This window comes from Misgurnus anguillicaudatus, chromosome 13, assembly GCF_027580225.2.
Source record: "Misgurnus anguillicaudatus chromosome 13, ASM2758022v2, whole genome shotgun sequence".
NCBI lineage: Eukaryota > Metazoa > Chordata > Actinopteri > Cypriniformes > Cobitidae > Misgurnus > Misgurnus anguillicaudatus.
In genome coordinates, this window is record NC_073349.2 from 7,836,359 (window position 1) to 7,862,300 (window position 25,942).

At 38.0% G+C, this 25,942-nt stretch overlaps 1 protein-coding gene across 3 annotated transcripts in view; it reads left to right on the forward strand.

The window, feature by feature from the left end:
• syt2a (synaptotagmin IIa) overlaps window positions 1-25,942 on the forward strand; it is a 50,718-nt gene extending 24,776 nt beyond the window's left edge. For 2 of the 3 annotated variants that reach the window (XM_073874942.1, XM_073874943.1), the window contains exons 2-9: window positions 386-607; window positions 2,466-2,626; window positions 12,093-12,224; window positions 13,536-13,703; window positions 14,221-14,388; window positions 16,632-16,742; window positions 18,748-18,888; window positions 18,962-25,942. In XM_073874942.1, coding sequence (XP_073731043.1) covers window positions 412-607; window positions 2,466-2,626; window positions 12,093-12,224; window positions 13,536-13,703; window positions 14,221-14,388; window positions 16,632-16,742; window positions 18,748-18,888; window positions 18,962-19,177 — 1,293 coding nt within the window. In that variant the 5' untranslated portion in view covers window positions 386-411 and the 3' untranslated portion in view covers window positions 19,178-25,942. The remainder of the gene's footprint in view (window positions 1-385; window positions 608-2,465; window positions 2,627-12,092; window positions 12,225-13,535; window positions 13,704-14,220; window positions 14,389-16,631; window positions 16,743-18,747; window positions 18,889-18,961) is intronic. The other variant, XM_073874944.1, reaches the window with a different exon arrangement.

Genomic DNA, 25,942 nt, shown 5'->3' on the forward strand with positions numbered 1-25,942 from the left:
TCAGGTATAATTGCTGGTGTTGTTTTATTGTGATTTTAGCACATGATCCTAGAGATATGTTAAGTAGATACCTGTAGGTCTTAAGCCTGTCTGACTGAAATAACTGCTCAAAAGCATTGCAAACATGGGCGCCAACTTTTTCACATTATCAGGCAAGTTCTAATAATCAAGAGATCAGATAGTGTGTGACTTTATGATGATAGTCATCATTCGCTCTGTAGCAGCCTATGCCAGCAACATTTGCATGTTTGATGGGCCGAGTAAGTCTTTTTATCAGTCTCCATTGAATAAAGCGTACTGTATGTAGCTGAGCCAATGAAACATTAAGTGATTCATTCGCATTTCATCACATCCTTCTCATATCAACTGTTTTTCTCTCCATTAGGGATTCTGTTGGTGTAACCATCAAGCATGAAGTGGAATTTGTTTAAGAAGAAGCCCGAGGCCATGGTGGGGCCTGAGCCAACAGGAGCCAGCGCTCTGACCGTAGCCCCCGCCGTCTCCACACCTGCAGACAACTCCACCGAACAGCAGGGCCACGTCACCAAGAATGACGTCTTTGGTGACATCAAAAACAAGTTTCTCAATGAGATGGACAAGCTGCCATGTGAGTGTCATTGTGTAATGAATACTGTGCAAAAGTCTTAGGCCACCATGCCACCATTAGATTTGTTGGTTTTTCAATTGTATAGTGACCATGTTTATATATTTATTAGTGTCTTTATTAGAATACAACCAGAAAATACTTTGCAACTACCTTAAAGGGATACTCCAGCCAAATATAAAAATTACCTCATGATTTGCTCACCCTCAAGCCATTCGAGATACATAAGTCCATCATATTTCAGACGAACACATTCGGAGTTATTTTAGTAAATGTCCTTGCTCTTCCACGCTTTATAATGGTAGAAAACAGGGATCAGGGAACAACTTCTGACTTTAAACCCCAGAAAACTGCATCCATCCTTCACAGAAGTAATCCACACGGCTCCAGTGGGTTAATAAAGGTCTTCTGCGGGAAATCAATGCGATTTGGTAAGAAAAATATCCATATTTCAAACTTTATAAACTATAATAACTAGCTTCCGGTAACAACATATTCACAAAAGAGTTTTAACGTGATGAGCGTTGGTTTTCATAGATATGTTGCGCAGTGACTCTTGTGACACGGGGCGTTAACGCTTACCATTAACTTTTAATGGGTGAGGTCAAGGGTTGCCGAAATATATTGTGGATCTGTCAGCGCCGCGTCAGTGCCGTTACTCACGGCAGAAGTTGAACATTTCTCAACTTTTCAAGTGGCAAGGTGTGCTTCAGCCAATCAGATCGCCTTTTGCAAATAACCAATTACGTTTATGGAAGACCGGAGCATGTGTTGCGGCCACTGTGATTGGCTGTTGGCCACGCTTCAAACAAGCCTTCTGTCAAGCGTTTAACGCTTTCACCCCGTGTAAATGTACCGAGAAATGTTACTGTGGGTTTACACCAGATCCGAGTTCAAAGATTTGCATGAGTAGATTACATACAAAGTCAATGCAAAGACGCGATCAGACGCGTCCTCGCGTGGGGCGATGCGAATGACACGTTATGGGCGCCGCGTTTGCCGAGAAAACGCGAATATTCAACTCGAGCGAAAAATTTGCATGACACGAAGTTAAATCCCGCGAGTAATCTAGAGCGACCAACACGATGCGATTGCACGCTTCGCGTTTGGTTTAAACCCACAGTTAAACTTCTGCCGCGAGCAATGGCACTGACGCAGCGCCGACGGATCCACATTTCAGTTCGGCAACACATGACGTCACCCATTAAAAGTGAATGGTAAGCGTTAATGCTTACGCCCGTGTGAATGTACCGTAAGATGCCGCCATTACCGCAAGCTAGTTATTATAGTTTATAAAGTTTGAAATATGGATATTTTTCTTACCAAATCGCATTGATTTCTCGCAGAAGACCTTTATTAACCCCTTGGAGCCGTGTGGATTACCACTGTGAAGGACGAGCAAGAACATCTACTAAAATAACTCCAAATATGCTTGTCTAAAAGTTGATGGACTTGAGGGTGAGTAAATCATGGGGTAATATTGATATCTTTACTGGAGTATTGCTTTAAGAACCATCTAGAAATGCCACAGCAACCTTCGAGATCTTTCTAGCAGCCTAGCAAAACCCTGCCATCATCCCAATACAAGCTAGTGTCTAACCTTCAAAACTATAACTTCCAAACTTTTCAAACTATTTAAACTTTGAGGCAAGGCAAACATTTATTATAGATCCCTAAAGCCATGGCGTTTCAATTACACCGTCTCTTTCCCACACGTAGTGACATTTAAGTTATGGGCTCATCCTTTATTGATCAAGGTGTAACGGGATACGCTTGAGTCTCATAATGGCAATGATAAAACTAGAATTGTTTTTTCCAAGCCACGTTCCTTCATCACTCTTTGTCTTTCTCTCACTTTAAGTGCCTTCCTGGGCCATCATTGCCATCGCTATCGTGGCAGTGGTGCTCATCCTCACCTGCTGTTTCTGCGTCGTTAAAAAGACCTGCCTTAAGAAGAAAAAAGGCAAGAAGGGAAAGAAAGGCAAGGGAGACATGGGAATGAAGAACATGAAGGGAGGAGAGGTATGACCAGCCGACACCACTCATTAGAAAGACCCAAATTAAAATCTTAATTTCTTTTAAAAAGCTGTCATCATTTGTGCACCTTCATATCTTTACAAAAGGAATTATTTAGGTTAGTCAAGGAAGATTCAAAGTAAGATTTTATGTATTTTTATGACATACATTTCAGTCTTGTTTGAACACAAATGCACGAATTTACTGAAAGATTAGTCAGAGTAGGTCTCCATCTTTAATGCATAATTTTGACGTATCTCTTTTCCATACAAAATGATGTGAATGTATAAATGATGATAGAATTTTCTTTTTCGGGAGCACTATTTTAGTCACGGCTACACCAAAAAAGAAAGATTAATGTAGTCTCCCCACTAATTTCCGGTCATTATTAATGTTTAATATGGTTGAATACTACGTCTAAGACATTTAGCTTTTTTATTTTTTATTTTTTTCTTAATATATTGGATAGACTCAAAACATGTAAGGGTGTGTTACTACTTCACATATTCTTAATTTAGCTTCTAGGCCATGCAGATGGATGGTTGGTATTCTGGAAAGATTTTTTCGCCATTTAATATTCATGAAATATAAAATATTAAGAGCTGTACGTCATTTGCTGACTGTCAAGCTGGAAAGCTACATTAAAGATTTCCCGCCTTGTCATTTCATTTGCTGTGTTCGTATAATTTGGTTTCAAAAGAATGTGTGTGCTGTTAATCTCTTGTGCTTTTGTGTTAAAAATGACACATTTTCCCGAGAACTCACAGCTGCACTAAATCTTTTTTATCTCTGGGTAGGGTATAATAGCTGAATAGCTGAAGACTTTGGCTATATTTGCCGTTTTATGCTGGGTCCCGCTGTGCCCTATATGTCTGCTATTGTGACAGGCAATTTTCTTTTTGGGAATTGTTAAAGCTATGCCCTGACATATCCTAATGTTTTATTAACTATATAAAAAATAGAAATATCTCAAAGATTTTGCATTTGGTGTTACGTAGTACCTTCATTAATGTGGTTTGATGTCCAGATTTCATTATTTATTTAAATTTATTCTGATGTGGAATCCAAGAGTCTGACACCAGGAGTAAAATCAGAAAATCATGTTGTTTTATTTTTCCATAATTTAAATGTTTGTATAGCAACAAAACAATCTGAGTGAAAGTTTAAAAAATGAAAATGATACTGTAGTTGATGCAAAACGAGATGATTCATGTTATTCAGCAGGATTTAAAGGCACAATATGTAATTTTTGCCACTACACTCTAAAAGATTTGCAGCATTTTTATTAAATCAAAACATATTTTTATGTTACTTTAACTTTAAAAAAAAAAGGTAAACAATTTCAACTTAATTTTTTAAGTTATGTCAACTTTTTTAAGCCAAAACTTAAAATAGTAGGTTGAATAACAATAAAATTTTTACATATTGTGTTTTTAAAGCGACACCAAATAACGTCATGATGTACTCACTCTTAAGCAATCTGAGATGTAAATGTCCATCATCTTTCAGACGAACACATTTATTTTAACCCCCTTCCTCTTCCAAGCTTTATAATGGTAGAAAACGGTAATCAGGGAGCGGCTTTTGACTTTGGTTGAACCCATAAATTGTGCATTCATCCTTCACAGAGGTAATCCACACGGCTCCAGTGGGTTAACTCTTTCCCCGCCAGCGTTTTTTTTACATTTTCAAAAGTTTAATGCCTTCCAGAAAATGTTTTTCTTAAAATATATAAACAAACAATATATCAAATGAAAGAACAGACTGTTTTATCCTACCTTCATTAGTTCTCTTTTTATCACCTCTAAAATATGGGTAGGTTTCCATTTTTCTAAAGGACTTTTGATAGAGATCAGATTCAGAGCGATCCTCAAAACATAAACAGGATACAGCGGTTTGCCCTAGGGTGATACTTGCAGGTTTTATAAGCTGTGGAAGAGCGCCACCTGGTGGATAATAGCGGTATAGCTGAAAGCTGGAAATAATCGTCATTGGCAGCAAAGCGTTTTCTCTTAATTGACAAGTTAACTCGTCAATGGCAGGAAAAGAGTTAATAAAGGTCTTTTTGCGAGGCCATCAGCGCCATCTTGTACTCACATGAGAGTTTTAGCAAAGTGAGCGTTCGCTGGCATGGATACGTTGTGCAGGGACTCTAGTACAGCGCGAGTCCAAGATGCCGTCGTTACCGAAAAGCTAGTTATTATAGTTTATGTTTCATATATGTATTATTTTTAGGGCTGTCAATCGATAAAATTTAATAAAAAAATTACATACTCTTTGATTAATCAAAATTAATCACATACATAATTTTTGCTGTGAAATTTTTAAATATTTCAATTTAAACGAATCAGTGAATAATCAGCATTAGTGACATTAAAGTTCAAAAACTCTCTTATTATTATTTTCACTGTTCAAATAATGGCCATAACAATCAACAAAATGACCTACAGTAATATGCTAAGGAAATAAATTCAAAAGTGCTTCAGGAAGATTATTTACCAAAAGTTTAACAGTGCAATATCAATTGCAGGGCTTTTTTTGTGCAATTGAACATAAACCTTACAGTAAATAAAAAATCAGCCCCTTTACCTTTGGTATTACGGGACGCGCTAGGTCGTACCTCCGGATTAACGTTAACTCCTGGATGCTTTGCATTGATGTGGTACTTTAGAGTGGACGAACTCTGGTAATATGCAAAATCTTTGCTGCAGACATTGCAGACAACACTTCCATCAGGCCGTTTTTTATAAGTAAATGTTCCAATTAATGATCCAGTCACCACCAGCGCGTTCTCGTCTACCTCCTTCATTTTACAGTCAAATGGTGGCTAGAACGTTTCCAGGTTCAAAGGTCAATACGGAATGGATTACTGTGCGTAATTTTTTTAACGCGTTATTTTTTCTCAGATTAATTCATCGAAATTAATGCGTGTTATTTCCCTAATTATTTTTCTTACAATATCTCATCAATTAGCCACAAAATATGTTTATTAGCCCCTTGGAGCCGTGTGGATTGCTACTGTGAAGGATGGATGCACTTTTTTCGGCTTAACATTCAGAAGTGGTTCCCTGATCCCTGTTTTCTCCCTTTATATGTGTTCGTCTGAAAGATTATAGACATGTATCTCAGATTGCTTGAGGGTGAGCAAATCATGGGATAATCCCCTCCTCGTAACAATCTCTCTTTACTTCCGGTCACGAGGAACGACAGGGCGGCGGGGCCTGGGAAACGATCGCAGTGATTAGCAAATAGCAACATTACCCATCTTCCAACGATTCAATCAATTCTCCGTGGACGACTTCAAGTCCCGCCCTACTTTTTTTATTTAACAAGTTGTTTCACTCGGATATACGTAACGATCCTGAAAATCAGACAATCGCTTTTTACTTTTCATTGTGACTTTCAAGGATTGGCAAAGGGTCACAAATTTTCTTAATTCGCCATCAACCTATTTTTACCTCAGAATAGTTTCTTTTCAATTTACGTCAAAACATTTCTTTATTTGAAATAATACAACTTACTGTTTATTTCCATATTTGCATTACAATTCCAATATCTGATTTTCAGTGTGGTGTCAGATTTTAGGACCTACTGTAACTGCGCATGTGATGTTTATTACAGTGATCAATAACACAATTTGTTGGTTTTGTTTATGTGTCATTTTTAAAACATGTCCGTTAAGTGTTTCTTGATTTACCTCTACTTGATTCTGTCTTCTGTGAGTTCAATCTCTCCCTCTCTCTCCATTTCTTCATTTCTCTATCGTTCCCGCTCTGTGTCTGATATGTGCTCCGTGTATCTTGACTGTGGTGGACCTGGCAACTTACGGTAGGTGTGAAATGGCTTGCAGTGCCCCTCTCTGACCGCCTGGTGTGAGCTCAGACCAGAACAAGGGGAATTGGGCATTGAAGACTGGCTGAGAATGAGATCTTTGGCTTCTACTTGCAAGCTGCAGGGGTGCTGGGGTTGCTTGAGGATTCAGTTTGGGGGTTGGTTGGGGTGGGCTCGCATTCCACCGGTTTGACATGCAACATGAGCAGTATGGGTAATTTTGAGCCAGTTTAAAATTAAGGCCTTTTAAGAGTGTATGTGCATCTGGTTATGAACCTAAACTTCATCCCTGCTTATGGAGAACACCAATCTTCACTAACATGCATGTTGAAAGGGTACGGTTGGGGATTTGTCCTTTAAAACCTGCTTCACCTGTCTAATGTCACAAATCGGTCCCTTGAATGTTCCCTTAGTTTAATGGTTAATACCTGGTTATTTAAAACGGTTCATAAGTAGCCTCAAAAGGGAACACGAAGACAGCTACAGATCAGGTGAAGCAGAATATGAGACAAAGCCCAATGCACGCCCTTCATACAGGCACCAGTGAATGACCACAACTTGACTTGAGAGTAGCTTTTCTGGATGACCCATTGTCTAAAACACTAAAAAAATCTTTATCCTCGCTTTATAAAACGTGAAGATGAGCCACAGCACAAAGCAGGTGGGGTCTGAAATAACATTTTACCAGGAGACTTACTGCAATGTTTTAGTTTGGTTTTGTGCGAGTGTATGTGTGCAAGTTTAATATACTTCGCTTTGAAATACTCCTAAAGGCAATGTGTATAATTTATTGCAGATTCACTGCCAGCAAACTCAATGGAGATCTCTGTATATCACCTTTACACACCGTCTTAATGATTAATAACAGCCAAACAGTACATTAATATGCATGCATTTTTCTGATAGTTTATCTAAATTTTTTATATATTTTCCAGTATTTTTGTTTGGAGTTGTGCACAGCATCTGAAGAAGAGGTCTTTTCGGGGTCCAAAGAAATGTACCCGACCCAAAATGACCCCAAACACTTTTTACTCAAACCCAAAATGCATACATCGTTTTTTAAGAAAGACCCAACCAGAGACAAACCCAAACAAAAATAGACCCGACCCAGTGATTTTTTTTTATAACTCGACTGGACCCGAATGTAAAGAGTATCAACAGAATTGGCCTTGCATCCAATTTGGCCCGCTGCTCCATTTATTTTAATTTGTTATCTGACGACAACACCAAGGTAACCGCTAAAATGTGCATCCAAAACTAGCCACGTTGTCGCAAGCGCTGTTGGCAAACAGGAGGGGTTGGAAAAGGACTCAATGAACACATGCAAGACTTTGGGTCTTTTCAGGTCCGTTTGGCAAAACCCCATTCATTTTAAATTACCGGATGTTGCTAATATTATACCCGGTTGCCCGGGTCTCGGGTCAGACCTGAGGTTTTCCAACCGAAGTGGTCCACTTAGATTCGAAAACTTTAGGAATTGTAAAGACCTTGAATCTGACGCGAATACTCTGAAAAGTGCTAATGAATCTAAATCAGAATAGTTCGACCACAATGCTATCGGTGTCAGTAATGATTTATTGTGGGTGTTTGATCTCTCCTTCATGGTTTCTTATTTCATCTTCCACCTTTACTAAGATGAATGCTCTGTAACTTAGCATGACTGCGACTGCCTCTGAATGCTCAATGCAAGTCACTTCAGTTACATACTGTAGAAGAACCGCAACACACTTCATATTGGGAATAATGCATTAATCTGTTCCTCATTGATCATCATACTGTTTTTATGCAGCGAGGGGTTTCTTCACTTTAGCTCTTTTAACAGCTACAAATATTTTCCCATATTGCATTTTGCGGCTTGGCATGCATGAATGCATTTTACCATGTCAGTTAAGATATAAGTAATGGTGCTTTTTTTGTCTATGCGTGTTTATTCCAGAGGTGTGGGTCCAGGACAAATCCTCACCCCGAGCATTTTTTGTTCTGTTTCATTCTGATTCAACTATGTTGTCCTTCTTGTGTTTTATTTTCTAATTTTTTCCCTAAAGCTGAACAAGACAACTTCACCAATGTAAGCTTCAATATTTGCTTCAATTTTGCTTTTGAGGCTCTTCTGCAAAGTGCATTAGTAATGCTTAATCTAATGAAACAGACACAGCGACAGCAGGCTTGAGTAGTGCTGCTGCTGACGGTCCCACATGTACAATATAGCTTACTGTGTGGATAACACTACTGCTTGATCACACCAGTGTCATCCAGAGTACTGTCTGTCAACATAGGCACAGAAAGCAAATGCTATGGATGGTAAAAAACAGCTTTTGTGGCCCAAACGTAACTTCCGGTAGTCTCTAGACTGTTATTGTAGATAACAAACTAAATTTATACTTTATATAAGTCTACTTTAGCTTGTCAAACTGTTGATCATCTGCATAAAGGCTGGTCTGCTTAGCACCTTACTGTGGACAAAAACCTAGAGAGGAATAAAAAAAATTCACATGTTGTAAAAGAGGTTGTTTACACATGAACAAGCAAAACCCAGAAAGTTTTTATGCATCTTGGCTGTTTGTTTACACAACAACACATTTTTGAAAATGACCATGTAAACTACGAAAACGCGAATCTGTGATAATGTGATGTCATGCGCATGTGTTAATTTATTCTATAGGCATGCATGAGTATACCCAAAACACCAATCACTACAAAACAAACATTATTCTCCATTATTTTGCGCTTTTTTAGTTCAGGGTCACTTGTAGAAAAAAACTACCTTATTGTCCGTCTAAACAAAACTTTGCCGTCTTGATTGCTTTGTTTATCACTCTGTAAAGAATGCATATGCGCACAGGCATGTAGTGTTTCTTTACAAACTAACATCGCCATCTACTGGCTTGACATAATACACAGTCTCTTTCATGGTTCCGTGTAAACGCAGATCTTTTTGACAATGCTGTCATGTCTACAACATGAAATTTTTCAGAAAACGTTTGCGTTTTTTACTACATTGTTGTCGTGTAAACTGACCCTGGGTCAAAATGGCACTCATGGGCTTCACACAAAACTTTGAATATTCTTTAGTTCAGGAGTGGGGAACCCTGGGTCCTGGAGGGCCACGGTCCTGCAGAGTTAATTCCAACCCTAATCAAACACACCTGAATTTAATTAATTTAATTAAGTAATCCTGAAGACTTTAATTAGATTTTTCAGGTGTGTTAAATTAGGGTTGAAACTAAACTCTGCAGGACAAGGCCCTCCAGGACCAGGGTCTCCCACCCCTGCTTTAGTTAATCCAAATATTCGTTCTTCTAAGGCACTGTAAATTTTATGCATGTGTATGACATTGTAACCCTTAATGCACAAGGCTAAATACATAACAAGGATCATAGCAACATAGCACCAAGTTGTTTAGAATAGCAGCATTAGGCATGTTTCCACCACTAAGGAAGATGGATTGGAAGGTTGCTTCAAACTCTCTCATTTTATAGTTTAATGAAGTGCCAAGTGAGGATTCGTCTTTTATTGGCTTCACAATAGCTCACAGTGATTTATGAAGAACTTCATTAAAGGGCTCATATAATGCTAAATACAATTATATAAGGTGTTAGGACATCAATCCACCCATTCCTTCTTTTTTAATCCCCATTAAACCAAAACAGTCACATTAGGGGCTAGATTTACTAAATGGGTCAAATTAGCGTGAGAGCAAAATTCCAAAAAAGCGCAGATGGGAGTGGTAATGTCGGCGGGTTATTTATTAAAAAGACACAAATTAAATAACACAGGCGCAACAGCTGATTTCCATAATAACCAACTCAATCTACTAAGAGCAGTGCAAAATAAGTCCAGGGTTGCAAATAAACAGAGCTGATAAGGTGAGCGTGATCTACTAACGCCTGATGAGCTTGAGTTCAGCACCACAGACATCACAGCTAATGAAGCCACAGGACACTGAAAAGATGTAGGTTTACAATAAGTTTTAAAACACTTGATATAGTGTGACTTTTCCTAGTGACTTCTATTTAATTTCCTCCAGCAAATAAAAAAATAACATGGCTTTGCAAACAATATTTTTGAATAATATGTTCCTCTGGCATTACAAATAAACTGTTATGTGTTAAAACAGTCTTCTGCATTGTATCGCACACTCTCTGCTCTCTGTGGTGGCTCTTTTTTGTAACAATAATTGCAGCATTTCAAGCGCAAAATTATTTAAGACATGCTTTTTTCAGCATTAAATAATGGCACAAATACCATTTAATATCTCACGCGCAAACATTAGTAAATCACGTTGTGTAAATCAATTAAATAATCTCCTCCCAAAAAATTTCCTCCTAGAAATGCATATGCAATAAGGTCAGTCGCAAAAATAACTAGACCACACATTTACAGCGCTAATTATCCACTGCACTTCTTTAGTAAATCCCGACAATCGTTATTTAACAACAAAATGATGGTTTGCGCTGGCGCAAGCTGTTAGTAAATCTGGCCCTAGATATGCTGTTTTAATTCTCTTGGTAATGTGATGTCACACAAACAAAGCCCCGCCCACAGCCACTGATTGACTGGTTAATTTTACCTAAAAGCTTTTCTAAATGTGTTTGTTAGCACGTGGTAGCGCTAATGCAGCTAAAGATTATTGTACTAGATGTATTCAGATATTTTTAACTGAAAGCTGTAGCTCATTTGCATTTAAAGGTACACACATGAAAACAGCATTGTTTTGCCCCTGTCCCTATAAGGGAATTGTGGACATGCTATAACAAATGATCTGTGGGGTAGTTTGAGCTGAAACTTAATTTAGTAAAAAAAAATGTTATGAGACCTTTATTCACAGGAAAATGTACCTTCGACTTATCTGTAAAATAAAACATCAACATTATGTCCCATTCATCTATATCACATGCTATTGCAGACATCTTTGTAATAAATCTTGTATGCCGTAACGTTGATTGATCCAATTAGAAGTTCACACAAACAATAGACTTGTACAATAACATTTCAATAATTTTTAACTACAGCACAGGGCACGAACGTTAATTACAGAATCATTAAATGAAATTAAATCACCTACAACGTAAATGACAATGCAAGTTAATTAAGATTCAGTTCAGTTTTTCTTCCATTGTCATTTTGAATAACAGCAGGGGGAAAATGCTTTATTGTCTCAGGTGTGCAGCGTGAAACTGCGATTTTCATGTCATAATGTTGTATTGAACGTTATGGACTGATAATCAGAAAAAACAATAAATCTGCTTTTTGTATCTTCAGAGCATTTTGTCGCTTGTAAACGCCAACCCTTTAAATTCCAACCAACAAAACAGGTTTATTATACCCTGCAGATTGGAAGTCAGTTTATGCATATACTCCTTCAGACATTTCAGAAAAAATCTCTTTCCCTTCACAAGACTTATAGATTGTTGATACAAATGGTGTCATAAAAGGAAAAGTGAAATCAAGTCATGTTGCTGCTAAGGTCATCGCTGCCACAGTTACATACTATAACATCCAGGTGGTTTAACACCTGGCAGACTTCAGGTAAGATGGGAAACGGCCCGATGAAACACGCTCGGAGAATTTCATTTAGCTACTTCCATCGGCTCTGCTCTGGTTCTTTCCGTAACGCTCGTCTGTCCGTCTGTCTCTCCAGAAACAGGAAGAGGATGATGATGAAGAAGATATAGACATGGGAATCGCTGAAGAGCAAGAGGAAGAACCCAAAGAAAAGGAGAAGCTCGGAAAACTGCAATTTTCCTTGGATTATGACTTCGCTGACAGCAAGGTTAGGCTCATTGCTTTTGCATTAAAACGAAATTAAATACAATGTAAAAATGAATTATTTATATTAATCATATTTCATCATCTATTGCACGTTATTATGGCTGAAGAGTGTCATTGTGTACAACGTTTCGCTGATTGGTTGGATCACATGACCATGCTCCTCCCGAACTTAGTTAAATAAACTTAATTGAGTGTATTTTGACACTCCTGTTGCCAGTTTGGAAAAATTAAAAATTCAACTCCAGTTGTCGGTTAGCAGAATTATGGGCTTTTGTTATAATAACTGTCTGTCTCTAAACTACATGTCATTTCGGAAGATGCGCTATGTCATTCCCATACTATTACTTTGCAAACTAAGAAAGAAATGACAATATTTTACAACTTGTGAAGAATAGCATTCAATTTCGATTACGGTTACAGGTATAATGTGACCACAATGGCCCATAAATGTGACCACCAGAGAACGCAACCTCCGTCATGAGCTGCAGGTTGAGTTATAAAAGTCCACATCATCTGCTTTGTAATTTGCAAACATTGCAAATGTATAAATTCGCAGATAAACTTGCGTGCTTTTCATTGTCAATTGCACTCCTTAAAAAAATTCTTTGTTGCACTTATATTTTTAAGTTTAAACATCTTTTTATACCATTCAGTGAATAGCTGCTATAAATTATAAAAAATAAAGTGGAATTAGCTTGATTAAGTCAATTATTATTTCAAATTGATTAAACTTAAAATTTTAAGTGCAAAAAAGAATGTTTACAGTGTAGGTGTAAGCATCCAGTATTAGGAGGAGGAGTGAACAGGAAAAAAAAACATCTCTAATATTTTACATTTGAACTAACTGCGTTACCAAGTTCAAGCGCTATAGCTGACAATATCACATACAGCGCCTTTTAATATATTGCCGGTTTTATTTGAACGCAAGCACTTGCCTACAGTTCACACAGTAATTCATTTTGCAATGGAGTTGATCAATCTGCTAGACTAACAGTAGGGGTGTTCACACAGGACACAATCTTGTGTTTTATCTGAACTATTTATAAAGGGCTGGTCTACATACACTGTCTACACATGCATACAAGATAAACGCTTTCGACAGTCACATCTTGCTATTTTTCAGCATCTCGTGCCACAGCTGGTAAACATTTTGTCAAGTACAACAATTTTAGCATTTAATGAGCATAGGCTTTCGAGCAGCATGACTTTATTTACTATTGAAATGACATCCCTAATTAAAACAAATGATTCAAATAGTGAACCAGAATGGTTGTCAGTTTTTAAAAAAGTAAAAATGACTTTTATTTTGTAGCTGACGGTGGGCATCCTGCAAGCTGCAGATCTTCTCTCTATGGACAGTGGAGGCACCTCTGACCCGTACGTCAAAGTTTTCATTCTCCCAGACAAGAAGAAGAAGTATGACACCAAGGTGCACAAGAAAACCCTTAACCCCGTCTTCAACGAGACTTTCAACTTCAAGGTACAGAACCCATTTCAGTTTGTCATTATCATCAAATGTTCATGTTTTGACACACGTACAACAGCATTGCTCCAGAGAGACTTGCAATTCATTTCTGCAACAATACAAGCAAAAAGAGACTGAATTAGATTTTCTGATAACAGTATGAGTGCGGCTGCCAGTGCAAAAGCACAAATTGGGGAAGGGGCAATTTGGCATCTTCAAATCACCTAACCAGCATGTTTTGGGTTTGCTTGGTTCTTTATTATTATATTACTTTCCCTCCTTTGTTCATACTGTAGTCTATAGGAATTTCACGCAAATTTTATAGTTTATAAGTCACAAGATTGGAACGATTTGAGTTGCCATTCTTGTTCACAGTATTAAAATAGTACACTTTTTTTGTAGTACGAGAAACAATCATATAAATGCATTAGTATACAGAATTATTACTATTAGTGAAATATACTACTTGTACTGTATTGTATTATGTGACTACTGTATCATACTTATATTTACCAATAATATCTCCGTCTAGATTCCATTCAATGAAATGGGTGGGAAGACTCTGGTCATGTCCGTGTACGACTTTGACCGTTTCTCGAAGCATGACGTTATCGGTGAGGTGAAGATTCCCATGAACACGCTGGACCTTGCACAGCCCATCGAGCAATGGAGAGACCTGGACAGTGCTGAGAAAGAAGAGGTGAACCCGCTCTGTCATTCACATTACATTAACTGAAGCGAGCAGCTGTCGTTTTGCAACACTAATGAGAGTTAATGAAGCCGCACTGCTAAACTTGCTTTCACACCTAGAATGTAACATATTAATATTTCATAATATGCTACCAGAATGAAAAACCTGAATGTTTTTCTTGACACACAACTAAATGATTACCCATAGGAAAGAATGTGTCATCTCATTAATATCTCACAGTAGTGAGATTAGATAGCAAGCAAATTGAGACTTTTTTGCTTTCCCTCAAGAAAATGCTGTACCAATCTGTACCAAAGTCTACTCGAGAGTTTTAAATGAGAACTGTGCTCAGATCTACGTCTGCAAGCAGAAGGCAGAGACTTTAAGATGAAATAAAACATTTCTCATTTCATATTTTTAAGAATTTTCTGGGCAGTATCGCCCACACTGGCAGTCTATGTAAACCATCATTTCTCTTGTTTGCAATTTTAGTTCTCCTGCCAAGATTGAAGAGAAACATGTCAGACAAATTAGAAACTTAATTATAAACACATTTATATTACGTTTAATTAATTGTATGACATTTTGACCTTGTTATGTCATGAAAGCCCTTGTGGTCTTTCACATGCTGTACTATCTTTACTGTGGCTGAATAGAAATAATTAGGGTGTCGATCTAATGTCACACTTTTGTCATACACATTTACTCTTGGCTAGTATTTTCCACCAGTCCCCTGAACAACATCAAGTTTTATGACATTTTATTAAATATATTTGGTTGGCTGAAGGCACAAAGTGATGCACCCTACACAAGGGGGGTATGCCAAAACATTTGAGATCCACTACTATAGACGAACCATTTTTGGCTAAATGCTCTCAAAATGATTTTTTATGCTGTTTACTTTCATTTTTTCTTTTTGATTTAAGTAGTTGCTTGGTTCTTTCTTACTATGCCTTAGTTATATTAGGACATTTAAGTAGTTTTTACAAACAAACCATGACAAGATATATTTTAAGACATGTCAGTATGAGGTGTTTTTAAATTAAAGGCCGGGTGCATGTTTTTTAAAAAGCACTTTGGAAAAGGGAGTCGGGCTAACTACCAAAACACACTTGTAGCCAATCAGCAGTAAGGTGTGTGTCTACTAACCGACATCATTGTCTTGGTTGCATATGTTTGGGGCGGGTCTATCAAACGAAGGTCAAGATTCTATTGGGGTAGGGGAGTGTTTGTTTAGGTGATTTCAATTGTCATCATTGGCTTTCAGCAACCTGATCTCACGAATTTTTGTGGTATAGTCACAATACCCGTCAACACTCCTGTTTTCCCGGGAGTCTTCGGAAATTCACACCTATCTCCCACCCCCTCCCGTTTTGTTATTTCTCCCGGAAAACTCCCATAATTTAAAATGGCCCTACCTCGTTATTTGAATAATCACATAAATATATTATCCCAAGGTTGACCAGTTGCCAGTTCTTGTATGAAACGCATCCTACTCATACAATAAACACATCATTCAAATTTGAACCCATTTTGGATGGCAACCTACAACTTGGTTGCGCTGTTGATGTCTGCGCAGGTAAACGTTGGAAGTTCAATTAAGCATCACTTAAGAATGGCATTAGAAAGCTCAGGTGGTGGTACGGTGAAAAAAGCTAAATATTGCCGCAAATTTAACAATATCTGGACGGAGGAGTTTAATTTCTTACTTACTGTGAATCAACATCGGCAATCCCCACGCTTTTTGCCAAGTATGTCACACGATTTTAGTATCGGACACGGTGGGGAAAAAGACGTAACGCAGCACAATAAAGCATTGAGAGGTTGCTGAAATCAGAGAAGGGTTTTGCATCTAATTTTTAGTGCTATAAAATCAAATGCAGACTGTCACTCTTTGCTAACCCCCCAGACCACCATAAAATGACATCCCGACCCAAACCCACCTCTAACCATAACACCAGGCGACAATGGTTTAAAAATAAAAATATAAAAAAATCCAATACTATAAACCAATACTTTAAGTAACATCCTAACGCAAACACCAAATCTAACCCTAAACCGCAGCATCACTGGTTTAAAAATAGGTAAAAGCAGTTGAGTAACCAATCCGTGACAATGACACGGAAAAGAAAGTCCGTGGTCCTTTAAGACAGCTCAAACATGCATTTTATTCTTGGACTAGGATAAGCCCTGTCCGGGAATCATGTAAAAACAACCATCTAAAATCTACTTTCCTTTTTTGATACACACAGCCTGAAAAGCTTGGAGATATCTGCATCTCTCTGCGTTATGTACCGACAGCTGGAAAACTCACTATCTGCATCCTGGAAGCTAAGAACCTGAAAAAGATGGATGTTGGAGGACTCTCAGGTACACACACACACACACACACACACACACACACACACACACATTCTGGTTTCCATGTTTTGTGGGGACATTCCATAGACGTAACGCATTTTATACTGTACAAACTGTATATTCTATCCCCTTAACCTACCCCATTCCCTAACCCAAACCATCACAGAAACCCTTCTACTACTTCACATTTTCAAGAAACATAATTTTGTTTGATTTATAAGCTTGTTTCCTCATGGGGACATCAAAATGTCCCCACAAGGTCACAAAAATACTGGTATTCCTATCTTTGTGTGGACAATTGGTCCCCACAACGTGATAATTACCAGGTACACACACACACACACACACACACAAACACAAACACTACATTACCTTTTTCGATTCTCTGTCTCACATCAGAGTGGGTGGAGATAACAAACTCTATCTGACTGCAGAATCACATGCAATCGCATTAACAATGTAATATTTAGATTTCCTTCTCCTTTTAAAATCTTATTACAAGGACTCTGCTTAATGCAACAGATATGCATAATTTACTCATTACTTGCTTCGTCAACAGCGTAATTCATTATGTTTCAGTCAGACGTGCACAGCGGGTTTCTGTGCTGCAGCAGTGTTTTTGTGTCACGCCTGCTCTTTAGTGTCAGCGGTGGCCATGCAGAACAGAACAGATAGCGTTCATGTGCTGACTCTGCAGTCCCTACTTGAGCTGCACCACGTGTTACCATCAGCCTCTCCTCAGAGCTGCCATCTGCTGGCTGATCTGGGAACAACAGTTTTTGTTCAGGCACTATGCTCATAAAAGAACTCAAAGCTCAAAGCAATGGATTAGTCACTAAAAGTCTCCCTGCAGTCTCGTTGGAAGTACCTGCATAATAAACACTTGGTTACAAATATATAAATGTGCATTTTTTTGTGCATTTTTAAAAAGAAAGTAAATTTACAGTGCGTGTTCCTTAGGATTCGAACCATGTCATTCCAGCTATTAATGCGATAATCTACCAGTTGAGCTATTCATGAATATTACCTGACCTCACTCACATCTTAAACTTGTCTTCCGCCATTTTGAGTACCTGAAGTGGTCGCAAATGAACTAGAAGCTACGCTATTTTTACAACACGAAGAAGGCTTGATACAACTTGATGCTTTGCTCGAAGTATCACCTGTATCTCTACACATGATCGCGAGCGTTGAGAGCATTGTTTGTGTACACAGAGTTTACTAAAAAGAAGGTTTTGAACAACTGACTTTGGTTGTTTTGCTGTCCGCTCGCCACCATCTTGCCAGTCAAAATGTAGCGATCTCCGAATGCAACGTAAGGAGGGAGGAGAGTAAAGATGGATAGCTCCTAAAGCATAGCTCCATATAAATGCACGGATAATTCATTGTTTTGTCGCAAGTGAAAAACAATATTGACCTTCTAGTTGAAAAGGAGCCTCATATGAGATTCATTCATTCGCATTCAGAGATCGATTCTTTATGTCTGGCAAAGACGGCGAGCGGACACCAAAACACCCAAAGTCAGTTGTTCAAAACCTTTCTTTTTAGTAAACTCTGTGTACACAAACAATGTTCTTAATGCTTGCGTTCATGTCTAGAGATCCAGATGATACTTCCAGCAAGTTTTTATGTTGTGTCGCGCCTTCTTATGTTGTAAAAATAGTGGTAGTTCGGTAGCAGGGGACAGCGACTGGAAGAGCGCATCAGCATCACACCCTAACCAGTAGCGTAAAGTACCTTTTCTTTTCATGAAAGTCGAGGTGCGAAATGTTTTCTTTCGTAGCCATTTCCCGTATTCGTAAGAATCATAGACAGTAACAGATAAGACATCCGTAAATCGTAGCAAGCTAGCCAATGCTTGTCAGTAGCCTGCTGGTACTCTGTAGGTACTCAAGATGGCGGCAGGCAACTGGAATGACGTAAAAGGTCACATGACTGATATTCATCGATAGGAACACTAAGTAACATACGTTTATATGTACATATTGACATATTGTATTGATAAACCTCTCAGATCCCTATGTGAAGATTCACCTTCTACAAAACGGAAAGCGTCTGAAGAAGAAGAAGACCACGGTGAAGAAGAACACGCTGAATCCCTACTACAACGAATCCTTCAGCTTTGAGATCCCGCAGGATCAGATGCAGGTAAAGATTCTTACCGTGTGTTACTCAATGTTATATCTGGACCACCATACAACGACAATTTTTTGTTACGTAGAAAATCCAAGCCGTGATCACAGTGCTCGACTACGACAAGATCGGCAAGAACGACGCGATCGGGAAGATCTGGGTGGGCAGCAAAGCACAGGGCACCGAGCTGAGACACTGGTCCGACATGCTGGCGAACCCCCGCCGGCCCATCGCCCAATGGCATCCGCTCAAACCCGAGGAGGAGGTGGATGCGACGTTAGCAGCCCTCACTGCCAAGAAGTAATCTTGCCACTTCCCCTCTTCTTTCCTCCTTTGCCCTCTCTACCACTTTCCCTTTCTTTCTTTCACTTGCACAACACATCATCTTAACCAATCAGCACTGAATTACAGCCGTGGGCCATCAGACTAGAGACAAGAAGAACACGAATCGCTCTCGTCAGCTACTACAAATTGAGATAGCGGCGGATCAGGGTTGCGTTTGATCTAATGGGGTACCTGAAGACAGACTGTTTTAACTTCTATCGAGGAGTAAAGGGGGAGATCATATTTCAGCACATTTACAAGCATTCAACTGATCAACAGCATTCCAGATGTTTTGCATCGGTGACCAGGGATAGAAAACACTGCCTAATTTTAACACATTTCTTCTAGATTCTCTGGTCATCTTGATCTATAAGTTCTGTTACGTTAGCCAAGTCTGAAAGGACAGTAATGATTCATCATTGTGAATATGAAAAAAACGTAGGGAATGGTTGGACTAGATGCTCCAGCGAGAAGGAATTTTTCAGGTGTCGTCGAAAACACTGCCTGCGAACAACCTTTTCTTCCATCCTTCAGTTCGAACGGTCAGTCGGATCCCACCGCTGACCGACGTCCTAACAAAACCCTGACAAAAAGGAGACAAGCCTTCAAACATCACGATAAAAGCAATTCTTAGCCGCCAGGGACGTCTTCCTGTTAGCATCGGTGTTTTTATCCTTTGCTTCGGTTCGTTGTGTTAAATGTTTTCTGCCTGAGCACTTTAAACTGAAGTGTGTTTTCGTTCAATTGTATTTTTACTTGCTTTGTTTTGATTCATGTCCTGGATCAATTTATCAATTCACACCACTTTGTTTTGGTTTACACCAGAAGTTGATATGGTTTAATGAGAAGTGACGTTATGACAGAGGGCGATGTTATGCATGTATTTACTACATAAATTACCAAACCGCTGAACTTATTTGCACTACTGGATGTTGCTCTGTCAATTTCAGTCTGTACTTTTTTGATGGTGCATTCTTGATTCGAGTTGCATTGGAAAAAGGGAACTTGTATCATCTGAATCAGCTGCTGACAGTGCCAGTAATTGTTGCGAGAATGTAAATATCATTTAGCTGATGAACGACACAGAACTACACAGTAAATCTTCAGGCGAACGATCCTCATCTTCCCAGCAGAAAGTGTTTGGGATTATGATACCTTGGGTAAAATTGCACGCCTGAATCTGATGGAGATTTCTTTATGGAGAATAATAATTTAGTGCGTGTCGACTTTTAAATAAGGCCAAATGTCACAGGTTTAGATTTCCAAGGGTGGGTTTAAAGGGATTGAAGGTTTGTGTGCTCATCATGCTTAAACCCAAGATAAACGACACATTCTCGTGAGGAAATTTCACTCGAGGGACTTTTAGTGCTTTCCAAGAAACACTCAAGTAGAATATTTAACTCATTTTGGAGGACTCGAATGCAAAACTTAAAGTGAAATGTTAAAATGAAAAGGTCGCCATTCAAACTACAAATCTTGAAACAAGAAGTGCAAAATTTATTATCTGACCCTGCTGTGAAGTAGGTATGCGTAGGGGTTAGGGGCTAAAAATCTAATATGTAACACTGGACCACAAAACCAGTCATAAGCTTTTTTTAGATTATACATAATCTAAAAGCTGATCTACAAGCTTTTTCATTGATGTATGGTTTATTATGATAGGACAATATTTGCCCGAGATATAATTATTTAACTCATTCCCCGTCAGCCTTTTTTGAAAAGTTGCCCACCAGCATTTTTTGTGATTTTCACAAAAGTTTCAGAAAATGTCTTCCAGGAAAATGTTCTTCTAAAAATATATAAACATACAAATATATCAAATGAGAGAACAGACCATCTGCTTTCAAACAAACAACAAACAAACAAAACTGGAAAAAAATGTTTCATCCTATCTATATTTTTTCTCTGCTTATAAACTCTTAAAAATGGGAAATTTTCTTCAAAAATATGTTTTTACGGAAATAATTGCATTTTTGTGAAGGAATTTTGTTAGAGATCAGATTCAGAACGATTACCAAAACACACACGGGTTGTAATGCTACGTTTACACCAGCCGCCGTAGAGGTGTCAAGCACGAGTGAATTTAATGTTAAATCAATGTGAAGACGCGTTGACGCGCATCTGGAGGTCTCGCGGCACAAATGAGGTGTTTAGCGTGGTGCGGTAAACGCGATTCTGCCTCATTCGTGCTTCTAGTTCGCGCGAATGCCGCGAACTGAGCGTCTGGGGCGGTACGCACGAATGGTGTTTTTTGTGCATTTTGCATTTGACGCAAATTTGCGGCTGACGCCCGAGATTAAAATTTAGAACTTTGGCAGATTTGCGCTGCATTAACCAATCAGGAGCCTTCTTGCTGCTGTGGTGGCAGCCCCGCACGGAGTCACTCATTCAACATGAAGGAACGCCCTTTTTTTTACAATTTTCCCCCTATAGTTAGGTGACTAAATACAAACCGGTAACTCTCTTGATAAATGCACGATCAACATCAGCCATCTTGCAAACAGACAACCGCATAGCACTTGCCCCCCCACAAGAAGTGGATTTCGCCTCTGACGCGTGTTAAATGCTTGCTTTTTCCGCGCCTCTACTTCGCTCTTGACGCACTAATGCATTTAAACTGTTCAAGCCGCAAACTAGGCGCGGTAGATGGGATTTTTACGCCTCAAACGCGGCTGGTGTAAACGCAGCATAAAATTAATACATTTTTTTTCTTCAGTTTTTTATAAATTGGGTGAGTGCGCCATCTAGTGAATAATCACGGTATTACATATAACCATACAAACTCATCAGGAACATGTTTTTTCATGTAAATGTTTTCTATTAATTGACAAGATAACTTGTCAATGGCAGGGAAAGAGTTAAAAATCTGGAATCTAAGAATGCAAAAATTATTTGACAAGATAACTCGTCAATGGAAGGGAAAGAGTTAAAAATCTGGAATCTAAGGATGCAAAAATCTAAATATTGAGAAAATCACATTTAAAGTTGTCCTTAGCAATGCATATTACTAATGATAAATACATTTTGATATATTTATGGTGGGAAATTCGCAAAATGTCTTCATAATCTTTACATAATATACAGATTTTGGCATAAAAAATCTACATATTTGACACATACAATATGCTACAAATATACCCATGCAACTTATGACTGATTTTGTGATCCAGAATCACATATATTATAAATAATTTCAATAAAATGTAATAGTAAATGTAATACCATAAAATGTATTTTAGTTAATAATAAAAAACATTTTTAACTGAGTCCTTCAAACTGAGGTGAGAATTCACGAGTATGTAACGTTTTGTGCAATTTTCCTTACGAGACTGTCGTGTTTACGTGACACGCGGCGTTCAGTTGCAATAACTCTGTCGCTAGTTAGCAGGTATTTCCATCCACGTTCACAGTTTGACGTTATATCGCTGCAAAATGAACAAATGTGTGATTATTTATTGTTTATTTAAGTTCAAACACATTGTTTACTTTTATGTCAACTCTATTAATGTGAGTTAATTCTACACAACCGTGTCTATTATTTAAAAAAACGTACGCAAAGAAATCGTAAATCGCAACAAATCCCCTCCCCGAACCCATAAGCGTGTAGTTTTAACTATATATGCATAGTTCCTACTTTATAATACTGCATGATACAATAAAAAAGATGCGCATGTTTCAGAGATGAAGCAAAATATGTTGTGTAGGTGTTCTTTGTCATTTTAATACAGTAACGAGGACGGGGATAAGATACTGTGTATATTTTCGAAACAAATCAAATATGTATTTATTTTCTGTGAGTGGGTACTGGAGAGAATATGAACTACACTATTCTTCATTTTCAGATCCATGCCTGATCATCATAAGCAAATATGTTAAGTGCTTCGTGTGAACTAACGTAGAATGAAACGTAGCCGCATGCTTGCCGTCTACTAATGTTGTTAAGGAAAAACTTAATGTGTAAATTGATTTATTCTTCATTTTTCAGAGTAAAATTTCTATGTCTTTTTGTCGGTATACGTTTGCGGGAAGTTAAAACTTCCACAGGGGGCTCCAAGTCCGAATATTCCCCGACATCAACTTTCGCGTAATGTTTTGGGCCACACTGAATCATTATGAAAGTGATTAAGGTTTCGGTTCTTATCTCTTATCTATTATTTTCGTCTTTTTCACTATCAGTGCCAATAAGAATAAGTCACGTTTACTGCCATTTTACCTGACTTTACGTCATTCTTACGTGATTTTTTCGGACCAACTGATTTCTACCTTGGCGACCAAGTTGCCAAAGCACAATAGTATCAATCACATGATAGAAAACTTGGAGTCCCTATTGTTTTCTAAAAGCTTTTGTTTTTAAGAAAGTTTTACATGATTACAGCATTTAACTAGCCAATAAACAGTAAGTTTGTGCGTGTGCGAGTGTGAATAAGATAAAGCCATAAGACTTGAGCTAAATCTTTGGAGCTCAGCTATGTAGATGTACTTAAAATAACTCTAAAAATGTCTCCTCTTTTCGTAAGTCGATGTATATCTCTTTAACATTCCATTAAAGTCTGTGACGCTACTTTAGAAGCCACACTGTTTCGTAAAAATGTGCTAATTTTAACATTATTGGCAGTTTAACTTCCAATAGCCAGTCTCTTATAATACTAATGTGTCTTTTTATTTATTTATTTATTTGAGTGTTATGATGATTTCATTCTCTATTGGGTTTTGCAAATGCCTTTATTTAACACTGTGTGCTAGGAACATCTGTACTGTATGAACATATGTGTGTGGTCAATGTAGTCCTTTCCATTGTATGTTTGCACATGCATTTTTGGGCAAAGGGCAATTTTCAAGGGCAGTATACAGTAAAACGGTTGGTTAACCATAGAAATATACAGTACCATCATTTTACTGTAGTACTGAGTAACTATTTTTTTGTATTTTAATTGGATTAAGTATAATAATAGTTATACATTGATATAAATAAAATGATTTGATGAAGAAGACGACAAACTCTGATTTGTTGGTTCAACTTAAAAAAGTTAAATATTTTTGAGTTGATTTGACTTAAAAATATTAGTTGAGTCAAAAAAGTATTGTGCCTAAACTAATATTTTTAAGTTGCACTAACTCAAAATTTTAAAGGGCACCTATTTCATTGCTTAAAAACAAGGTTATTTTGTGTATTTGGTATAATACAATGTGTTTGCGTGCTTTATGGTTAAAAAACACATTATGTTTCACAAACCGTACATTTTTGTATCTCCAGATTTCACTCTCATCCTGAAACGCACAGATTTGAAAAGCTCTGTTTCCCTGATTGGCCAGCTAATTTGTACGTTGCGATTGGCCTGAATACCTCTGACGTGAGCCGGAAATGTGACTCCTTACCATGTTTGAAAGATTCGATCACAATGCAATGCTAACAGGAGTTAACTTACAGGCTGTGAGTCCGAAGTGTGCGAAATAATGATAATGTCGGTCTTGCCTACATCACCAATCCCAGGAAGTGAACTGTTGCCTACAATCTGTGTGTTTGTTGTAGTCCAAAAAAAGAGATTTACGTTGGAGACGATAACTCGCATCATCGTTTACTTTGGGGTTTGTACCTTTTGCATATCGTTAACATGTACTTATACACACCTACACACCAAAGGAAATGTAAAAAGTGAATCGGACAATAGGTGCTCTTTAAGGCAACAGGACACTTACTTTTTAAAGTTGAACCAACAAATCATTCTTTACATTGTAATAATTAAAACAAATGAAAACCTAAATGATAGATGCATTCAGGACACTTATGTATTTATTTATTTATTTATTTGTTTGTTTGAAAGAAATTAAGCAGAATTGTGCATAAATTAAGCTCGTCCAGCTAATGTCATTTAGCATTAGCCGAAAACGTTTGGGGCTTAAGTGCGTACAGTATGATTGTGTGTGAATTGAATAATAATGCATAGGCCCTTTAATAAAGAATCATTTATTGTGAGTTAATCGAGCACTGCCATTCTGCCTATATGGCAGCATGCACAATAAACATTTATTTAAAACATTTCTACCGTAAATGAGTTGCTTCTCGCAAGCGAATACATGCGAGGAATAGTTTTGAAACCTTTGAACGGCAACAGTATAGATCTGCTGACAGAAGCAACTCTTGTGTCTTTTGTGAGTGTTTTTTGTTGTGGTTGTACAGATGAATGAGAGATTCACAGCAGCTGAGATGTTTTTACATTTGTATTTATTTTGACGGACACTAGCTATGAGCAAAAAGGGCAAACGATTGGGAATGCCTTCACATCTGCTTTTGCAAAATCACATCTAGAGAAACGCTCTGGGGGTGAAAGAATGGAAAGCTCGCCATTGTATCGGTTTAATTTTATTCTTGCACTTCTCATTTGGCTTATCTGGAGTTATAAAAGTGATCTTTTATCTATTTGTGCAGTTTTTGTTTTCTAGTCAGTGGGAGACTGTGAGGGTTTGTTTGTATCTGTTTTAGTGTTGTTGTGTGTGCGCGTTTGCGTTGCGTGTTCACGTCTGTATCGTCGTGCCTAGTGTGGATCAATCGCATGCTTTAGACCCTGATGGGACACTTTGACAAAACGTTGCTCACAGACTCTTCCCATGACTCCTAGTGGACGGTACATGAGCATCAGCAATCCTTGTAAAGACGTCAAGGGAACCAAATAGCTCTTCGGATTTATCATGTGTGTTACCAGCTCTGTACTGAAACAAATGATAAAAATAAAGGCCTTTACACTTA